We start from the raw sequence: 14,592 nt of genomic DNA on the forward strand, positions 1-14,592 counted from the left end.
GTGGGGCCAGGTAGAGCTGCTCCTCTCCTGCTGGCAGGGAGACAAAGGGGCTGCCAGCCTCCCAGCAGCTGCAGGTGCTTTGGGTGTTTCCTTGCTGTGTCCTGCGGTCCGGGGGGGCGTGGGCTCTTCCCTGCAGGCCAATGAGAGGGAAAGGAGTGAACCATGCAAAAGAGGCGTGACTTGAGCCTGCCTTCAGAAAACTCCCTGCTCCAGTGCTGCATCTGTGCCCTGAGCTGTGAGCCTGATCCTGTCCAGCTCCCTGCTCTGCTAGGAAACAGCCTCCCTCTGCTAGCTCCAGATCAGGTAAGTACCTGTGCTGTCCCTGCACCCTCAGGCCTGGTTAGTGGTGGCCTTAGCCCAGGAGCAGGGCATAGCAGCACCTTGCCTACTGGGCACTGTGCCTGCGTGTTTCCCTCCCTGCTCTGTAAGCTCCTAACTCCCACTCCCCTGTCCCTTTGGCTCCATCACTGGTCGCCTCTGTCGGGGTCTGTTCCTGCCAGTGGTTCAGGCTTTGCTTTCACAACTGTGAACTTAGGATGAGTAACTAGCAAAGCTGTGGCTTTTACACATGGCAAGAGCAGGCTTTTGCACTGCCTTGGGACTTTGCTTTCTAGTCTGGGCTGGGGCCTGGCAGTGCTCCCCCCTCCCCCCACCCCTCAGCTCCAAAGTTCCCTGTTGTGTGGGAGGGTTCCTGGCATATTCCTAGAATCCACGTTTCACATTAAAGGAACGGATTGTGGTTTGTGCAAAAGGGCTTTGATCTGCTTTTACCCTAGCAAAGGCCGTCTAGACAATGTGAACTAGGGCTGGCTGGAAAACAGGAATTCCATTTCACAAATCCATAGCAGGATGAAATAGAGACCTTTCACATTTTTTTGTGATTAAACAAGAAAATTCCAGACCCTCCTACCTTGTTATAGCTGGTAGCCTAGTGATGAGGGCATTCACCAGACATAGAGAAGACCCAGGTTCTAGCTTCCTATCAGGCCTGCCTGATTTAAATGTGGGTCTCTCACATTCTTGATGAGTACCTAATTACCAAGCTATAGAGTCTGTCTTTCTTGCTGGTCCAATGAATAGTTAATTATTTATACAAAGTGGAACAGCTCCAGCAGGAGAGAGCACAAGAGCCTAAAATAGCTACTAGCCCTGGGTTTAGGGTTGCCAACTTTCTAATCTCAGAGGCCCTGCCCCCACTCACTCCATCCCCCCTCCCTCTGTCACTCGCTCTTCACCACCCTCACTCGCTTGCTGGGGCAGTGGAGTTGGGGTGCGGGAGAGGGGTGAGGGCTCTGGCTGGGGGTGCGGGCTCTGAGGTGGGGCTGGGGCAGAGGGGTTTGGGGTGCGGGAGAGGACTCCGGGCTGGGGCAGAGGGTTAGGGTGTGGGCTCTGGCTGGGGGTGCGGGTTCTGGGGAGGGGCCAGGGATGAGGTGTATGGGCTGCAGGAGGGGGCTCCGGGCTGGGGTAGGGGGTTAGGGTGTAAGGGGGGTGAGGGCTCTGGCTAGGGGTGTGGGGTGCAGGGGGGCTCTCAGGCTGGGCCGGCTCTAGGATTTTTGCCCACCCGCACGCCCTGCTGCCCCAGCCCTGGGCTCCCCCCCACCACTGCTGACTCCGCCCACTCCCCCCTCACCTCCAGCCGGTCCGGCGCTGGCAGGGTTGGGGTAAGCAGCGAGGCTCCCTGGCCGCGCCTCAGCCCAGCGTCCCTCCAGCCAGGGATCCTGCCTCCAGGACCGGCCAGGACCCAGGAGGGCAGAGCCGGAGGACCGCCCCAGCAGGGGGCTGAGGAGCCAGAGCAGGATAGCCGCAGAGGGAGCGGAGCCCCGCACGGCAGTGCCCCACCCCCTATGGTCCCGCTGCTGCTGCTGCTTCTGGCCACCCTGCCGCAGTCCCTGGGCAGCTCGGGCTGCTTCGCCCAGCCTCGGCTGCGGCGTTGGGGGGCGGCCGCCCTGCAGCATCTGCAGGTGGTTCCGTGTGCCCTGAGGGGCGGCCCCCAGCCCAAGTGTCCCCCGCTAGGAGCCTGCCCGGCCCAGCCACAAGGTGCAGGTGCTGCTCTGCCGCGGCGCGAACCGCAGCGGCCCCAGGGCACGACGCACTGCTGCTGCCAGGGCCAGCTCTAGGCTTTTGCCGCCCAAAGAAGGAAAAAAAAAAAGACGGCCAGAATGCTGCCCTTGAAAATGTGCCGTCCCAAGCACGTGCTTGGTTTGCTGGTGCCTAGAGCCGATCCTGCTCTCAGGGCTGGTGCAGAGGGTTGGGGCGCAGGAGGGGTTTCGGGGTGCGGGGTTCTGGCGGTGCTTACCGTGGCTCCCAGGAAGCAGCCGCCAGATCCCTGCAGCCCCTAGGCACATCGACAGCCAGAAAGGCTCTGCATGCTGGCCCCTGCAACTCCCATTCATCGCAGTTCCCGGCCAGTGGGAGCTGCGGAGCCGGCACTCGGAGCAGGGGCAGCGCATGGAGCCTTCCTGTCCGCCCATGCGCTTGGTGGCTGAACTACATCTCCCAAGATGCACTGTGGGCGCTCAGCCACGGGGAAACTGCAGTGCATCATGGGAAATGGAGTCCAGCCTGGGAGCAACTCCCAAATGGTGAACAGCGGCACAAGGGACCTGGACCCACAACAGTTCCCATGAGGCACTGCAGTGTCTCAGTTGGAAACAGAGATTAACATTGATAGGAAATTAAACAAAATATTTGGTGTTAATTTTCCTGACAGAAGATCCCGCTGGGGATGGAGCAGTCATGGCAGACCCCTTTCTGATGGCAGAAGGCCTTGCCCCAACTCTTGCGGCTCTTCTGCCATCAGGGAGGAATTGGCTCCCCTGCAGCACATGCCTGGGCAAAGGGAGAGGGGGTGAGGAGCCTCTGGAGCCTCCCCCACACCTTGGCAAGAGAGGGGACCCCATGCAGCCCCCCCTCCCCAGGCCTGGGAGACTGGTGTGAAGTGCCCCAAGAGGAGCAAAGGGGAGGCTGGGGGATGGCTACTTCTGGGGCAAGAGCTCCTGCAGCAGGGGCCAGAAACCCCTGATCCAATATATCTGGAACATTGGCAACACTGTCTTTCACATGCACTGGGGCTGGGCAGGGGGCATTCAGCAACCAAAGGACAGACCACAAATCACCATGTAGTCCTCTTAAAAACAGATCTGGTGTTTTTTTGGTGTCCAGACCATCAGTTTTGATCTCTTGACATTGGCAATACTGAGACTGTTTTGGTAGACATTTTTTGACCAATTTTTTTGACCAAACCAAAGGAAACCACCCCAAAACTTCCATGTCCAGTGGCTCCAAGTCATGGCCTCTCCGCACACTCATTAACCCATGCAGCACACACCAGTGTATGGGAGAGGAGAATTGGACCCTTTCGTGTTCTGTCTGCAGGGCTGTCCCTCTGTCTCTTGGAATAACCAATGCTGCTGTGGGTCAGGGCTGGGCTGCCCTGCTGCGGTGCCCAGGGCTGGAAATGTAGAAGGTCATGCAGGAGTCCACAGGCAGAGCTGTTTGTGCAGAAAGCAGGAATAGTTGCGTGTGCGTGGGTGGACTGGGTGAGGGTGGTCCAGAGCTGGACTGGAAGAGAGTGTCTTGTTTACACAGGGAGCATTTTATTGACACCTCGGTAAGAATCCAAGACAACGGAGCTCAGAGAGCCCATTGCTCAAGTGTCTGCAAGAAACTCAACCCCCTGCTACGATCACCTCCAGCTTACAAGAGCCGGCCTGCTAGGGAGTCCAAGGGAACGCCTCAGCTCAGTGTAAAATAAACACTTCTTAACAAAAGATCAAATAGCCTCTGCATACACTGAAGTGTCTTTAGTATTCCAGAACCAGGAGTGAGGTATGTTGGCAGAACTGGGGGTGAGGGAGGCTCCAACAAGGCCTGATAAAGTCAAGATAGAGGGTCAGTGGCACTGGTGAGATCCATGACTGGGGGTACCACAGTACAATAAATACCAATAATAGTAATAGGTCAGCAGGTGAGAGGTGGAAGGGAAGACTGGCATAGCTGGAGGGCTGCCAGTCAGGGCTGAGGTGCATTGGCAAAGTTTTATATGGGGCAGCCAGGGCTGGCATAGCTGGGTTGCTGCAGACTGAGAGGAAGGTGCATAGGGAGGTGCTTTTACAGCACCTGTCCGTGCTGTGCTTGACTAGCCAGTGGAGCTGAACTGAATTTGCAGCTGCTCTGCGCCCCGCGGGTGGGTGCCTGCGGATTGAAAGTGGTACAGTGACTCACTGGCTGTACGTTAGCTCACAGAACTGCATCATTTAACCTGCCTGAAAATGCCCTATTGTCTTCCTAACATACACTGTTGATCTAAGAAGATCAGTGCTCATGATTTACCTGGCTCCCCTTCAGGCTGGCAATGAAACCACTAGACTAGAGAGACTCTAGTCCATATTTCAGCCTTTCCTTGATTAAACCTTCCCCTCCCACCTCCCAGGCCTTGTTCCCTGCGACAGGTAAAACACACAGTACACACATCCTCATGCCTTCCTCACTGCTTCTCTAGAAACAATCTGTAACCAGCATCAGTCTCTAACAACAAATTATAGCTGAGGTGCCAGCTTCCCTGCTTGTCCAGATCTGGCTAACACCTGGCCTGGAGGAGATGGGTCACTTGGAAGGGTTAAGACTTCTCTCCACAGGATTTCCTCTCAGCACTAACAGTGGGCACTGTTGCTACCAGGGCCACAAATCTATACTGCTGGGTTTGGAAGCACCTGGGGCTGCTGCCTGTTACTTCAGCACTGAGTGGCCATACAGGTCCCAGAATTCAGTTACAGCCAGGAACAAAGGCTGGCTTTCTCCAATGTCTCTCTCACACAGCTTTGTCAGGACCAAGTCTCCTAGTTTAACTTCCACTCAGGTTCACGCTGCATGCTGACGGTGGACGAAGCCAGCCAAAACCTCTTAGATTTGGCCCCTCTCAGTCTCATATCCTTTAAGCGGGGCCACTGAGGTCAAAGATTTACCGCTAAGGTTGCCAGTTTTTTGATCTGCTGACCCCCAAGTAGAGCTGGTCAGAAAAGAGGTTTTTCCCAGGGAAGATAAAAATGAACATGCTGATATAGATATATAAAGGTCAACATTTTCCATGGAAAATTCAACTTTTCAGTAAAAAAAATCAAACACTTTACATTTATGGCCAAAATCTTTTGATTAAAAACTGAAAATTTCAATTCAGAAATGCCACTGCCACAGTGCCTCATGGGCATTGTAGTTTGGATGCCTCACACCCCCATTCCCCTCTATGGGCTGGGCTCCCTGGCCAGATTATGTCTCTCATCATGCACCACATTCTCCCCTCTTACTGAGTTGCCACTGTGTGTCGAGGGAGATGTAATCTGGCTGGGGAACCTGTCTCATATTGGGGATATAAGGCAGCCAAATTAAAACTCCCAGGAAGCACAGCAGTGGCATTTCCAAATTGAAAATTTCCAGTTTTCAACTAAAAACCAAAAATTTGCTGATGTTTGGCTGTCCAGCTTTTCGACAAAAAGTCAAAATTTTCCATGAGAAGCAGACACGTAGTGAAAAGTTGCATTTAATTGAAACTTTTCCATCAAAATACAGTTTTGATGGAAAACTTTCAACCAGCCCTACCCATACAGAAGCTTCTGAGCTCAGTTTATTTCAATGAATAAAGTGGGCCATGCTAACGTGGGCGCTTCCTGTTGAAGAATTTTCCTAGCAAGCTGTATTATTCTCTGCACCAGGGTCAAATTCAGAATATAGAGAAAAAATGGAGCTAACCAGCCATGCCCATTGTCCCTCTGGGCACCACATTTTAGAAAAAATGTGGATAAGTTGGAGAGAGACCAGGGGAGAGCAACAAAAATGATCAAATGTTTAGAAAACCTGACCTTTGAGGAAAGTTTTTAAAAAGGGCATGTTTAGAAGACTGAGGGGGGATCTGATAGCAGCCATCAAATATGTTAAGGGCTGTTTTAAAGAGGATTGCCATCAATTGTTCTCTATGTTCACTGAAGGTTGGACAAAAAGTAGTGGGCTTAATCTGCAACAGGGAGATTTACATTAGATATTAGAAAAAATCTTTCTTTCGATAAGGGCAGTTAAGCTCTGGAACAGGCTTTCAAGGGAGGTTGTGGAATCCCTGTCACTGGAGGTTTTTAATAACAGGCTGGACAAACCCCTGTCAGGGCAGGTCAAGGGTTACTTGGTCCTGCCTCAGTGCAGGGGGCTGGACTTGATGTCTTGAAGTCCTTCCAGCTCTACATTTCATTTATTCTGTGGGCCTTTTGTAGCTCATTGCCTCCCCCCCCTCCCACCTTCAGATATTTACATGGTGAGCTTGCCAGGCCAGGGGCTGTGTCAGTGTGTTTATATACCTAGCACCATGGAGCCGTGTCCTGTACTGGGGCTTTTGAGCACTACCTTCAGACACACAGATAACTACAGAGAGAGGTGGGGTGGGGGAAATATCTTGTATTAGATCAACTTCTGCTGGTGAGAGAGACAAGCTTTCGAGCCACACAAAGCTCTTCCTCAGGTCTGATTTGTGTATAAAACATGCAGCCACAAGAGCAGCCAAGAGTTGGTGATTTAGTTGGGGATTGGTCCTGCTTTGAGCAGGGGGTTGGACTAGATGACCTCCTGAGGTCTCTTCCAACCCTAATATTCTATGATAAGAGGTCTGGTCTGAGGAAAAGCTCTGTGTAAGCTGGAAAGCTTGTCTCTCACCAACAGAGGTAGGTCCAATCAAAGATACTACCTCACCCACCTTGTCTCACTAATATCCTGGGACTAACAGGCTATAACAATACTGCATAGCTAATGATAGTAATAGGGAGGAGGAGAAGGCCCTGCCCACCACAGGAGAACACTTGCTTTTTTCCTTAGCAAACAAGGAGAAAGGAATAATCTTGCTAAGCTCTTAGATACCCAGGGGACAGGTGCCTTAGAAATACCCACAGCAGGGAGCTAAGCAGGCAGAGTGGGCTGAGCTGGTGGCTGAGCTGTGCTGCCTACGTGCTGGAGAAGCCTATGGCAATCCAATAAGGGTGATGTATGCTGCTGCTGCCCTTGAGCCTCTGCACAGTGGAGCTTCCATTACAAACAAACTGGCAATGCCTTCTTGGCAATATAATACCCAGCAACAGTTTAATAGCTACAGGGAGGCTTTCACAGCAAAGAGGAGGGGCCCAGGGCTGTGGGCACCAGGGTGGAATGTCTGCTTGGCAGAGTGCATGCAGAGCAAAGACAGGCAAAGCTCTCCTCGATTGAAAGGCGGCCTCTTGCTCAGGTAGCCCCACTGCGCCACGGCTGTAAGCTCGGTGCTGGGGGACATGCTTATGGCGATCACACCATAGGCATGTCGTGGGGTTTGTGCATTTAAACATCTCAACATTCCCGTTGCACAAGGTCCTCCTCACCCAGAGTGGCCCAGTGACACTGGGGGCAGTACCAACATTCACTGGGCCAAGGGGGGACGCCATAGGGCTAGCAATCCCAAATCAGTCCATCTTTGGGAGATGCCCCCTGTCAAGGGATTAAAGATGGCCTGCGACACTGGCCTGTTGGGTGAGTCTTCTAATGGCTTTCTGACTTGGCAAATTGAGGGTGGTGAGAATAGCTGCTTCAGCGTGGTGAGGGTGAAGCCAGCCAGGTCAGGAAAGTGCTTCAGCTCCTGTGGTGGGAGATGGAGACATTCTCTCATGGCAAAGTGCTCCTTTGCCTGCGGAGCTCTTCCTGTTTCAGGTCCTGTGATAAATGAAGGGAGGGTAGCTTCCTTTAATGGACCCAGCCAGCCAATTAGCTATAAAATCCTTCTTGGTAGCTGTTCTCTACTTGCTTTACCTATAAAAGGTTAAAAAGTCTGACTGCATGCATAGGTATAAGGAAGTGAGTGGGCACCTGACCAAAAGAGCCAATGGGAAGGCTAGAACTTTTTAAAATTGAAACAAGACTCCACTTTTGTCTGTGTGTGGTTGTTCTCCCGGAGAGCCGGGACAGGGCTGGACTATGCTGTAAGAGCTTGCGCTAGGTATGGAAAATCATTAAATCATACCTAGAAACTACTCATTTGAAACCCCAGATATGTAAGTAGATCAGGAAATGTCTAGGAAGATGTGAATAGGTTTATCTCTTTTATTTCTTTATGGCTTGTGGACTTCTCTGTGCTAACCCCCAAATGCTTTTGTTTTGCTTGTAACCATTAAGCTGGACCTCAAGAAAAACATTTTTGATGCTTAATTATTATATTTGCTCTTTTTAAAATCTAGCAATAGCCTAAGTTCCAGATGTATTTTCTTTCTTTTTGTTTTTAATAAAATTTACCTTTTTTAAGAACAGGATTAGGATTTTTGTGTCCTAAGAGGTTTGTGCATATGCTGTTTAATTAGCTGGTGGCAACAGCTGATTTCCTTTGTTTTCTTTCTCAGCAATTCCCGGGGGCGGGGGGGAGAGGCTTGAGGGTACCCCACAGGGAGGAATTCCCAAGTGCGCCTTCCTGGGTCTAAAGGGGTTTTGGGTGGTGGCAGCATCTACCCATCCAAGGTCAGAGAGAAGCTGTAATCTTGGGAGTTTAATACAAGCCTGGAGTGGCCAGTATTAATTTTTCGAATCCTTGCAGGCCCCCACCTCCTGCACTCGAAGTGCCAGAGTGGGAAATCAGCCTTGACAGGTCCCTTCCGTGGTGCTGTGCTGTTATCTGGGACTTCCCAGCCTAGGAGGGGAGCAGCTCTCGGCATCATACATCGGTCTATGGCAGAGGGAGACCCATCCAGGCGCTGGGAGCTGGAGAGACAGGATGTCAAGCGGGCTGAAGCCCGGCTCAGCCATGGGCTGCAGGACTTAGAGGAAGCACGACTCTACCAAATGAATTCAATGATCAAAGAGCAGAGGCAGATCCAGAAGGAGCTACAGAAACTGCAACAAGGTGAGGCTCCTTTCCCATCTCCTCCAAATAAAGCCCCCAGCCCAGCACCAGTAACAAAGAAACCCTCCAAAATTAGACATGCAGTAAGAAGAGATCCTGCTCAGCAATCCAAGCAGTGGGGGAAGTGCAAGTGAAGGAGAGAATCTGTGAGGCAACCTGCAGAAAGGGCCAGTTAAAGAGCCACTGGACTGGGATATTTGGTATTGGTGTCTGTGCTACGTAGCTGTACTGCACTTGCCTGTCTTCCATGCCGGAACTTGCTCGTGTCAATATCAGTTCCATTCATAGGTTAGGTGTATGAGCAGCTCACGCAGCCTTTGCATTTCCACATCAGGGCATTTTTGCAGCACTCTAAGCTGCTGGGGGGTGTAAGTGGAAAGGGGAGGCAATGTTTCTGGAAGATCATAGAATATCAGGGCTGGAAGGGACCTCAGGAGGTCATCTAGTCCAACCCCCTGCTCAAAGCTGGACCAATCCCCAGACAGATTTTTACCCCAGTTCCCTAAATGGCCCCCTCAAGGACTGAACTCACAACCTGGGTTTAGCAGGCCAATGCGCAAACCACTGAGCTATCCCTCCCTGATGTGGCTGTCAATTAGGTTTCAGGCATGTCGCCAGACCAAGTGAAACCAGGGGTGTGGGGGGTTGGTGGTAACAGTAAGTTTGCTCTACTTTTATACTTTAGTTAGATTTATTTGGGAAGTTTGTTCATGGCACCATTGGTGCCATACACGGTTGGCATAAGTGTCTGAGTTTAGTTATGAATTATCACTTGATTTCAAAATCACTTCTGTGCCATCATAAATGTTCATGCTACTTTGCAAACATTGGCTAAGCCAGTGCCCAAAGGCACTGTTAGACTGCCCAGGCAAAAAATCAGGCCCAAGAGGGAGAGCACTGGCAATGAGAATGGGGAGGGCTGGGACTGTGTGAACGGCTGGGTTTTAAGGAGGAGAGAGCACCTGGCAGGGGAGAACTAGACAGCTGTGCCAAGTGGCTAGGGGCGGCATGGGAAAAAACATACAGCTGAGGGTGGGAGACGCAGGTGAAAGCCCCAGTGACGAGAGAGGATTGCACACAGCGTGTGGAGGTGGCCAAAGGGAAGGGTGAAATGGATGGTAAGATTTCCAGCCAGCCAGCCTGGCCCTCAGCAATGCCTTGGTAGCTGTGCGTTTCTAGGGGTGGCTTTGTGTGGGCTCTAGGCTCTCCTGTGCTGCTCCCCAGCATTCTCCACGATTAGTGATCAGTGTTTGCTCATGTCCTAGGCAATTCCCGGAAGAAGGCCCATGCGACTCTCGGGGACCTCTCCCAGGAGGTTGGTAAAAGGCCAGCTCTGCCCATGCTCCCCACTTCGTCAGGGCAGCAGCACAGCAAGAGACAAGTGGAGCAACTGAGGTAAGGATGTGTGTAATGTAACCTTTCTCTGCAGCCTGGCAACCCGAGTCACTCGCCACACACAAATGTCCATTAAACCACAGTGCCCAACCAGGCAGGGGCGAGGACTGTACTGAGTGCTGCAGCCATCTCCTGCCCCTGGGTAAAGTAAGCCTCGGGGTGGATGAGGGTGGGTGGCAAGAGGGAGTTAAATGGTTACAAACATGCTGAGCAGCCTATGGCTGGAGATGCTCATCACAAGACGGGGGATAGGGAACAGAGGGTAACTCCCAGACTGGACGAGGTTATCCCAGGCTGAGTGTCTTGTCCTGACGGAGGTTAGCCCCACATGAAACCTTCTGATGGCACTTACTGGCTAACAGAACTGGTCAGAATTTGGAAAAGCAAGTTCATGAAACATGTTGAAATGGTGACATTGTCCCTTTGTCACAGGGTGTGAAACGGAGCCATAGTTTTTTTTGTTGTTGTTTTTTTTAATTTCATGACAGTTTTCAAAAATCTTTGAATTTTTAAAACTTCAAAATTTTGGATTTTTGAAATTTCAAATTTGTCCCCCCCATTGCCTTCGAGTGAAATAAATTTAATAATGTGGGAGGGGCACGATGGAGGCATAGCTGCTTGTCACTCATTCCTGTAGCGTTTTTCCTTTTTCCACTCACTAATTTCAAAACTTCCCTGATTTTGGCAAGGGACAGGGCAGCAAAGGGCAAACTGAATTCCTGTCAAAGCTTGAGGGTGTTTTGAAGTTACAGAGAGGAAAAACGGAAAAGAGGCAGCAAAAAGTGACAAGAAACAAACCCTTGATATTGTTTAATCTGTCACACTCAGTGACCAGAGAAAGGGAAATGGAGGATTTCATACACCCCAGGTTTTCCACTTTTTGGGGGGGGGTTTCTCATATTTGCCAGTGCAAAAAGTAATGAAGTGAAAAAATGTTTATTTTCTCACTTTCTTTTCATTTTTAACATTTTCCTCCTTTGTTTCAGTGAAAAAACAGCAGGGAGAGAGTAAAATATACTAAGTGGGCATTTTACAATAATTTTGAAACAAAAAAATGTAGCAAATACCCAAAAATGTTTGTACTTTTTAAATACATTTTTCACTTCAATATTTTTTTCAAACAATGAAAAATGTTACTGTACACAAACTCTCTTTGCAAGAAATGTGTGTGCGTTGTGGATAAGTCCCCATTTTTTGAAAAAAAAAAAAAAATTTATTGGAAACATATGGCCTGTCTGGGCTGAAGGGAGCAATGCCCAGCCCATATATATGAGCATCTGGAATCTTGGCTGAAGGAGTCCTGTTGGGCTCACCTGGCAGAGCACCTGTTGAAGTCCTGGGAAGGTGGTTTGGCACAAGCCCGTCCACAGCTGAAGGTCCCTCCCCCAGCCTAAGGGGAAGAGCTACTGGATCCAGGACTCTAGTGAATGCCGGGGACAACTAATGAAAAACAAGGATGGGAGTGAGGGTCACAGAATCATAAGCAGGGAGCCAGAGAGGGACAGTGAGCAGAGAACCCTGGACAGCGCCCACTGCTCCTCTAAGGCATCGAGGGAGCCAGCGGATGCAGCCCAGAGGAACTCTGCCCAGAGATGTTACCTGAGAGAGGAACGGAAATAGGCCCCACAGGTGCAGAGCACTTCCTCATCCAACAGCCTCCTCCTGGTGCAATGGACGGCCACCTTGGCCAGCGCCAGGAGGTAGTTGGCGAGGTCTCGTGACTTTATGGGGCCACGGATGGGATGTGCATAGAGCAGGAGGTGCGGGGAGAAGTGCAGCCAGAGCCTGAGGAGAAGGTTCTAGAGGAGCAGGAAAAGGGGCTGCAGCGTGGCGCACTCCAGGTAGACATGCATCAGGGTCTCCCTCTCACTGCAGAAGGGGCAGGTGTCAGGGAGGGGAGTGACCCACGCCAGGTACACACCTGTGTTTACGGCTCCATGAAGGAGACTCACCTGGCAGAGCAGCTAACCACGATGGGTGGGCAGAGCAGCTGGTCTCTGGGGTCAGGTTGGCAAGCAAAGGGAGGTGATTAAGGGAGAGCTGCTGGTTAGTGACTGCACAGGTTTCCACCCCTCTCTCTTCCCTCCTTTATAGAGCACCGAGAAGTACTTTGCCCAAAATGGAGGGACCCAGACAGGCAGCCCAATCACCCTTGCAGCATCAGACATGCGACCATGATGTCCTGGATGATGCGGGGCAGGAGTCCTCTGGAAGGCATGGGTCAACTTCAACACGCACCCAGGCCAAAGCTGCAAGCTCCATCACAGACATCAGCCTGTCAGACCTCAGGCATTCCATCGCTAGGCGGCTGAGCACCTCTGCCAATCTGGCAGAGCAGGAAGAAACCAACAGCCAAGGAGAGCTGGGTACAGGCCCCACAGTGCTGCCCCGTGGACAGACAGAGGCCAGCGATGTGGATGGCAGTGACACCATGCCCAAGCCCACTAGCTGCACAGAGAGAAGGAAGCCTTCCCTTGGCCACGAGAAGCTAAGTTCTGATACAGATCCATATGCCCCCGACAGAAGCCACCTCAGACCCATGCACAGCAGGCCTGGGTTTCTGGAGTTGTATGCTGAAGCCAGGAAGGCCCGGTATATCCGGCACAAGGGCATTCCAGCCTCAGAGAAGGAACTCAGCCTGCAAGAGATCTTTGGGCATGAAAACAGCTTAGACCCCAGCCCCCCAGGAGCAGCACAACCCTGAATGATGGCTCCTTCCCCTAAGGGAGGCTTGTGAGGGTCAGCCACAGGAAAAGGTGGTCTGCCCTGCTGTCTGGAACAGCCAGCTAGCCGGGGTTATAAAGTCGTAGATTATAAGTCTTAGGGGGCTTATTCCTTCACCCGCTCACTTCCCTGGTCCTTCTCGCATGAACAGAGAGCAACAATACCTGAAGTCCGAAGGTGCAAACAATTCAGTGTTTATTGGGGTGAACTTCCAGAAAGCAATGATTCCAATTTCCTTCCTTAGTGTTCCCCATTCCAGCTCTGACACCACAGAGCCTTGACTGTGTCCCTGTTCCCATTCCCTATTCCCATTCCCCCCCTTAGCAAAACATGATTCCAATTCCCCCCTTTTACTTCCTGATTGACTGCAGACTATGTAGTAAAACTTGAGTTCTGCTTAGCTATACCTTAACCAATCATTTTACTGAAATTTAACTAACCATTCCTAACATATTGTAACAAGATTATCTAACCAATTATCTCCCACCACCTTAATTGGTTTACACCCAACAAAATTAATTATACAGCAGACAGAAACAATCACAGAACCAGACAGAAATTATACAGACAAACAATAGGGAAATGGAGACTACAGTGATAGAACAACAAAGAAATGAGGATTTCACACCCCAACTATTGATAAGTGAGTTCTTGCCAGACAGGATGCTATCAAAATAAGTTTTCTTTAAATCTTCTAGGCTCTTCCCTTTCTCTGGAGGTGATAGATTGGATCACCTTTTTAACAGCCCAAAACTGCTAGTGTGACTGGTGAGGACCGTGACCCTTCGCTTCCCAGTTTATGGTTGCCTCTGCTGCTTAGTTAAAGACCTTAGCCTAAGAACAAGGCCTTAGACTATCATAGTGAGAGAAGGCCTATAAACAGGCAGACTGATTTTGATTCTTGTTTTGTACTTCTATAACTAGCTAAGTGATAAGAATACACCTAAATTCTTAAAGTATAGGCCTTTGCAGACAGGCCTGAATATCTATAGCCACTAAGGCCACTGGGGCATCTAGTCTGACCTTTCTAAGACAGACCAGGGAATTTCGCCCAGCTACTGCCCACAGCTTCTGCTTGAGCTACAGCCTAGCTTTTTGAAAGAGACACCACCTCCTGACGGAAAGATTTCATCTGAGGAAGAATCCACTACAGCCCTTGGGAAGGTGTTTTAGCCTCACTGTAAATAAGTTGCCACTTTCTCCCAATCAGAGTTTATCTAGCTTCAACTTCCTGCTCTTGGCTCTCATTTTACCTGTGTCTGCTAGACTGAAGAGCCCTCTTCTCTCAGAAATCATCTCCCCATGGAGGTACTGGTAGCCCATAATCAAGTGGTTTCTTAACCTTCTTCTCTTTGATCAGCTAAAGAGATTGAGCTGAATTTCTCTCACTCACTCACAGGCAGGATTGCCAGACCTCAAATCAGTCTCGCGACTCTTCTCCAAACGCTTTCAGCATCTCAGCATCCTTGTAGAGGTGTGGGCCCCAGAAGGGACACAGTGTCTGGTAATGGTCTCACTGATGCAGTACACACGGTGTATGGCAACCCTGCAATGGCAGAGCAGGGGAGTTCAGACCACCTGTG

The 14,592-nt window shown here is 50.8% G+C and overlaps 1 protein-coding gene across 1 annotated transcript; it reads left to right on the top strand.

Annotated features, from left to right (window-relative positions):
* The first annotated feature begins 221 nt into the window (after positions 1-221).
* On the top strand, positions 222-13,089 carry LOC112117799 (coiled-coil domain-containing protein 190). The gene is made up of 4 exons (XM_024215869.3): positions 222-303; positions 8,585-8,890; positions 10,156-10,285; positions 12,380-13,089. Exons 2-4 carry the CDS (start codon positions 8,716-8,718, stop codon positions 12,987-12,989), a joined length of 915 nt encoding a protein of 304 aa, XP_024071637.1. The 5' UTR covers positions 222-303; positions 8,585-8,715; the 3' UTR covers positions 12,990-13,089.
* Positions 13,090-14,592: the final 1,503 nt, after the last annotated feature.

This window comes from Terrapene carolina, unplaced genomic scaffold (assembly GCF_002925995.2).
Source record: "Terrapene carolina triunguis isolate 2854851 unplaced genomic scaffold, T_m_triunguis-2.0 Scaffold212, whole genome shotgun sequence".
In the NCBI taxonomy this organism is placed as follows: Eukaryota; Metazoa; Chordata; order Testudines; family Emydidae; genus Terrapene; species Terrapene triunguis.

Bases quoted from the DNA above. Each gene is read 5' to 3' on its own strand.
- LOC112117799 (XM_024215869.3), top strand. From the start codon at position 8,716: ATGGCAGAGGGAGACCCATCCAGGCGCTGGGAGCTGGAGAGACAGGAT. The intron at 8,891-10,155 runs GTGAGGCTCCTT...CTCATGTCCTAG, and splicing joins GCTACAGAAACTGCAACAAG to GCAATTCCCGGAAGAAGGCC. The intron at 10,286-12,379 runs GTAAGGATGTGT...CCTCCTTTATAG, and splicing joins AGACAAGTGGAGCAACTGAG to AGCACCGAGAAGTACTTTGC.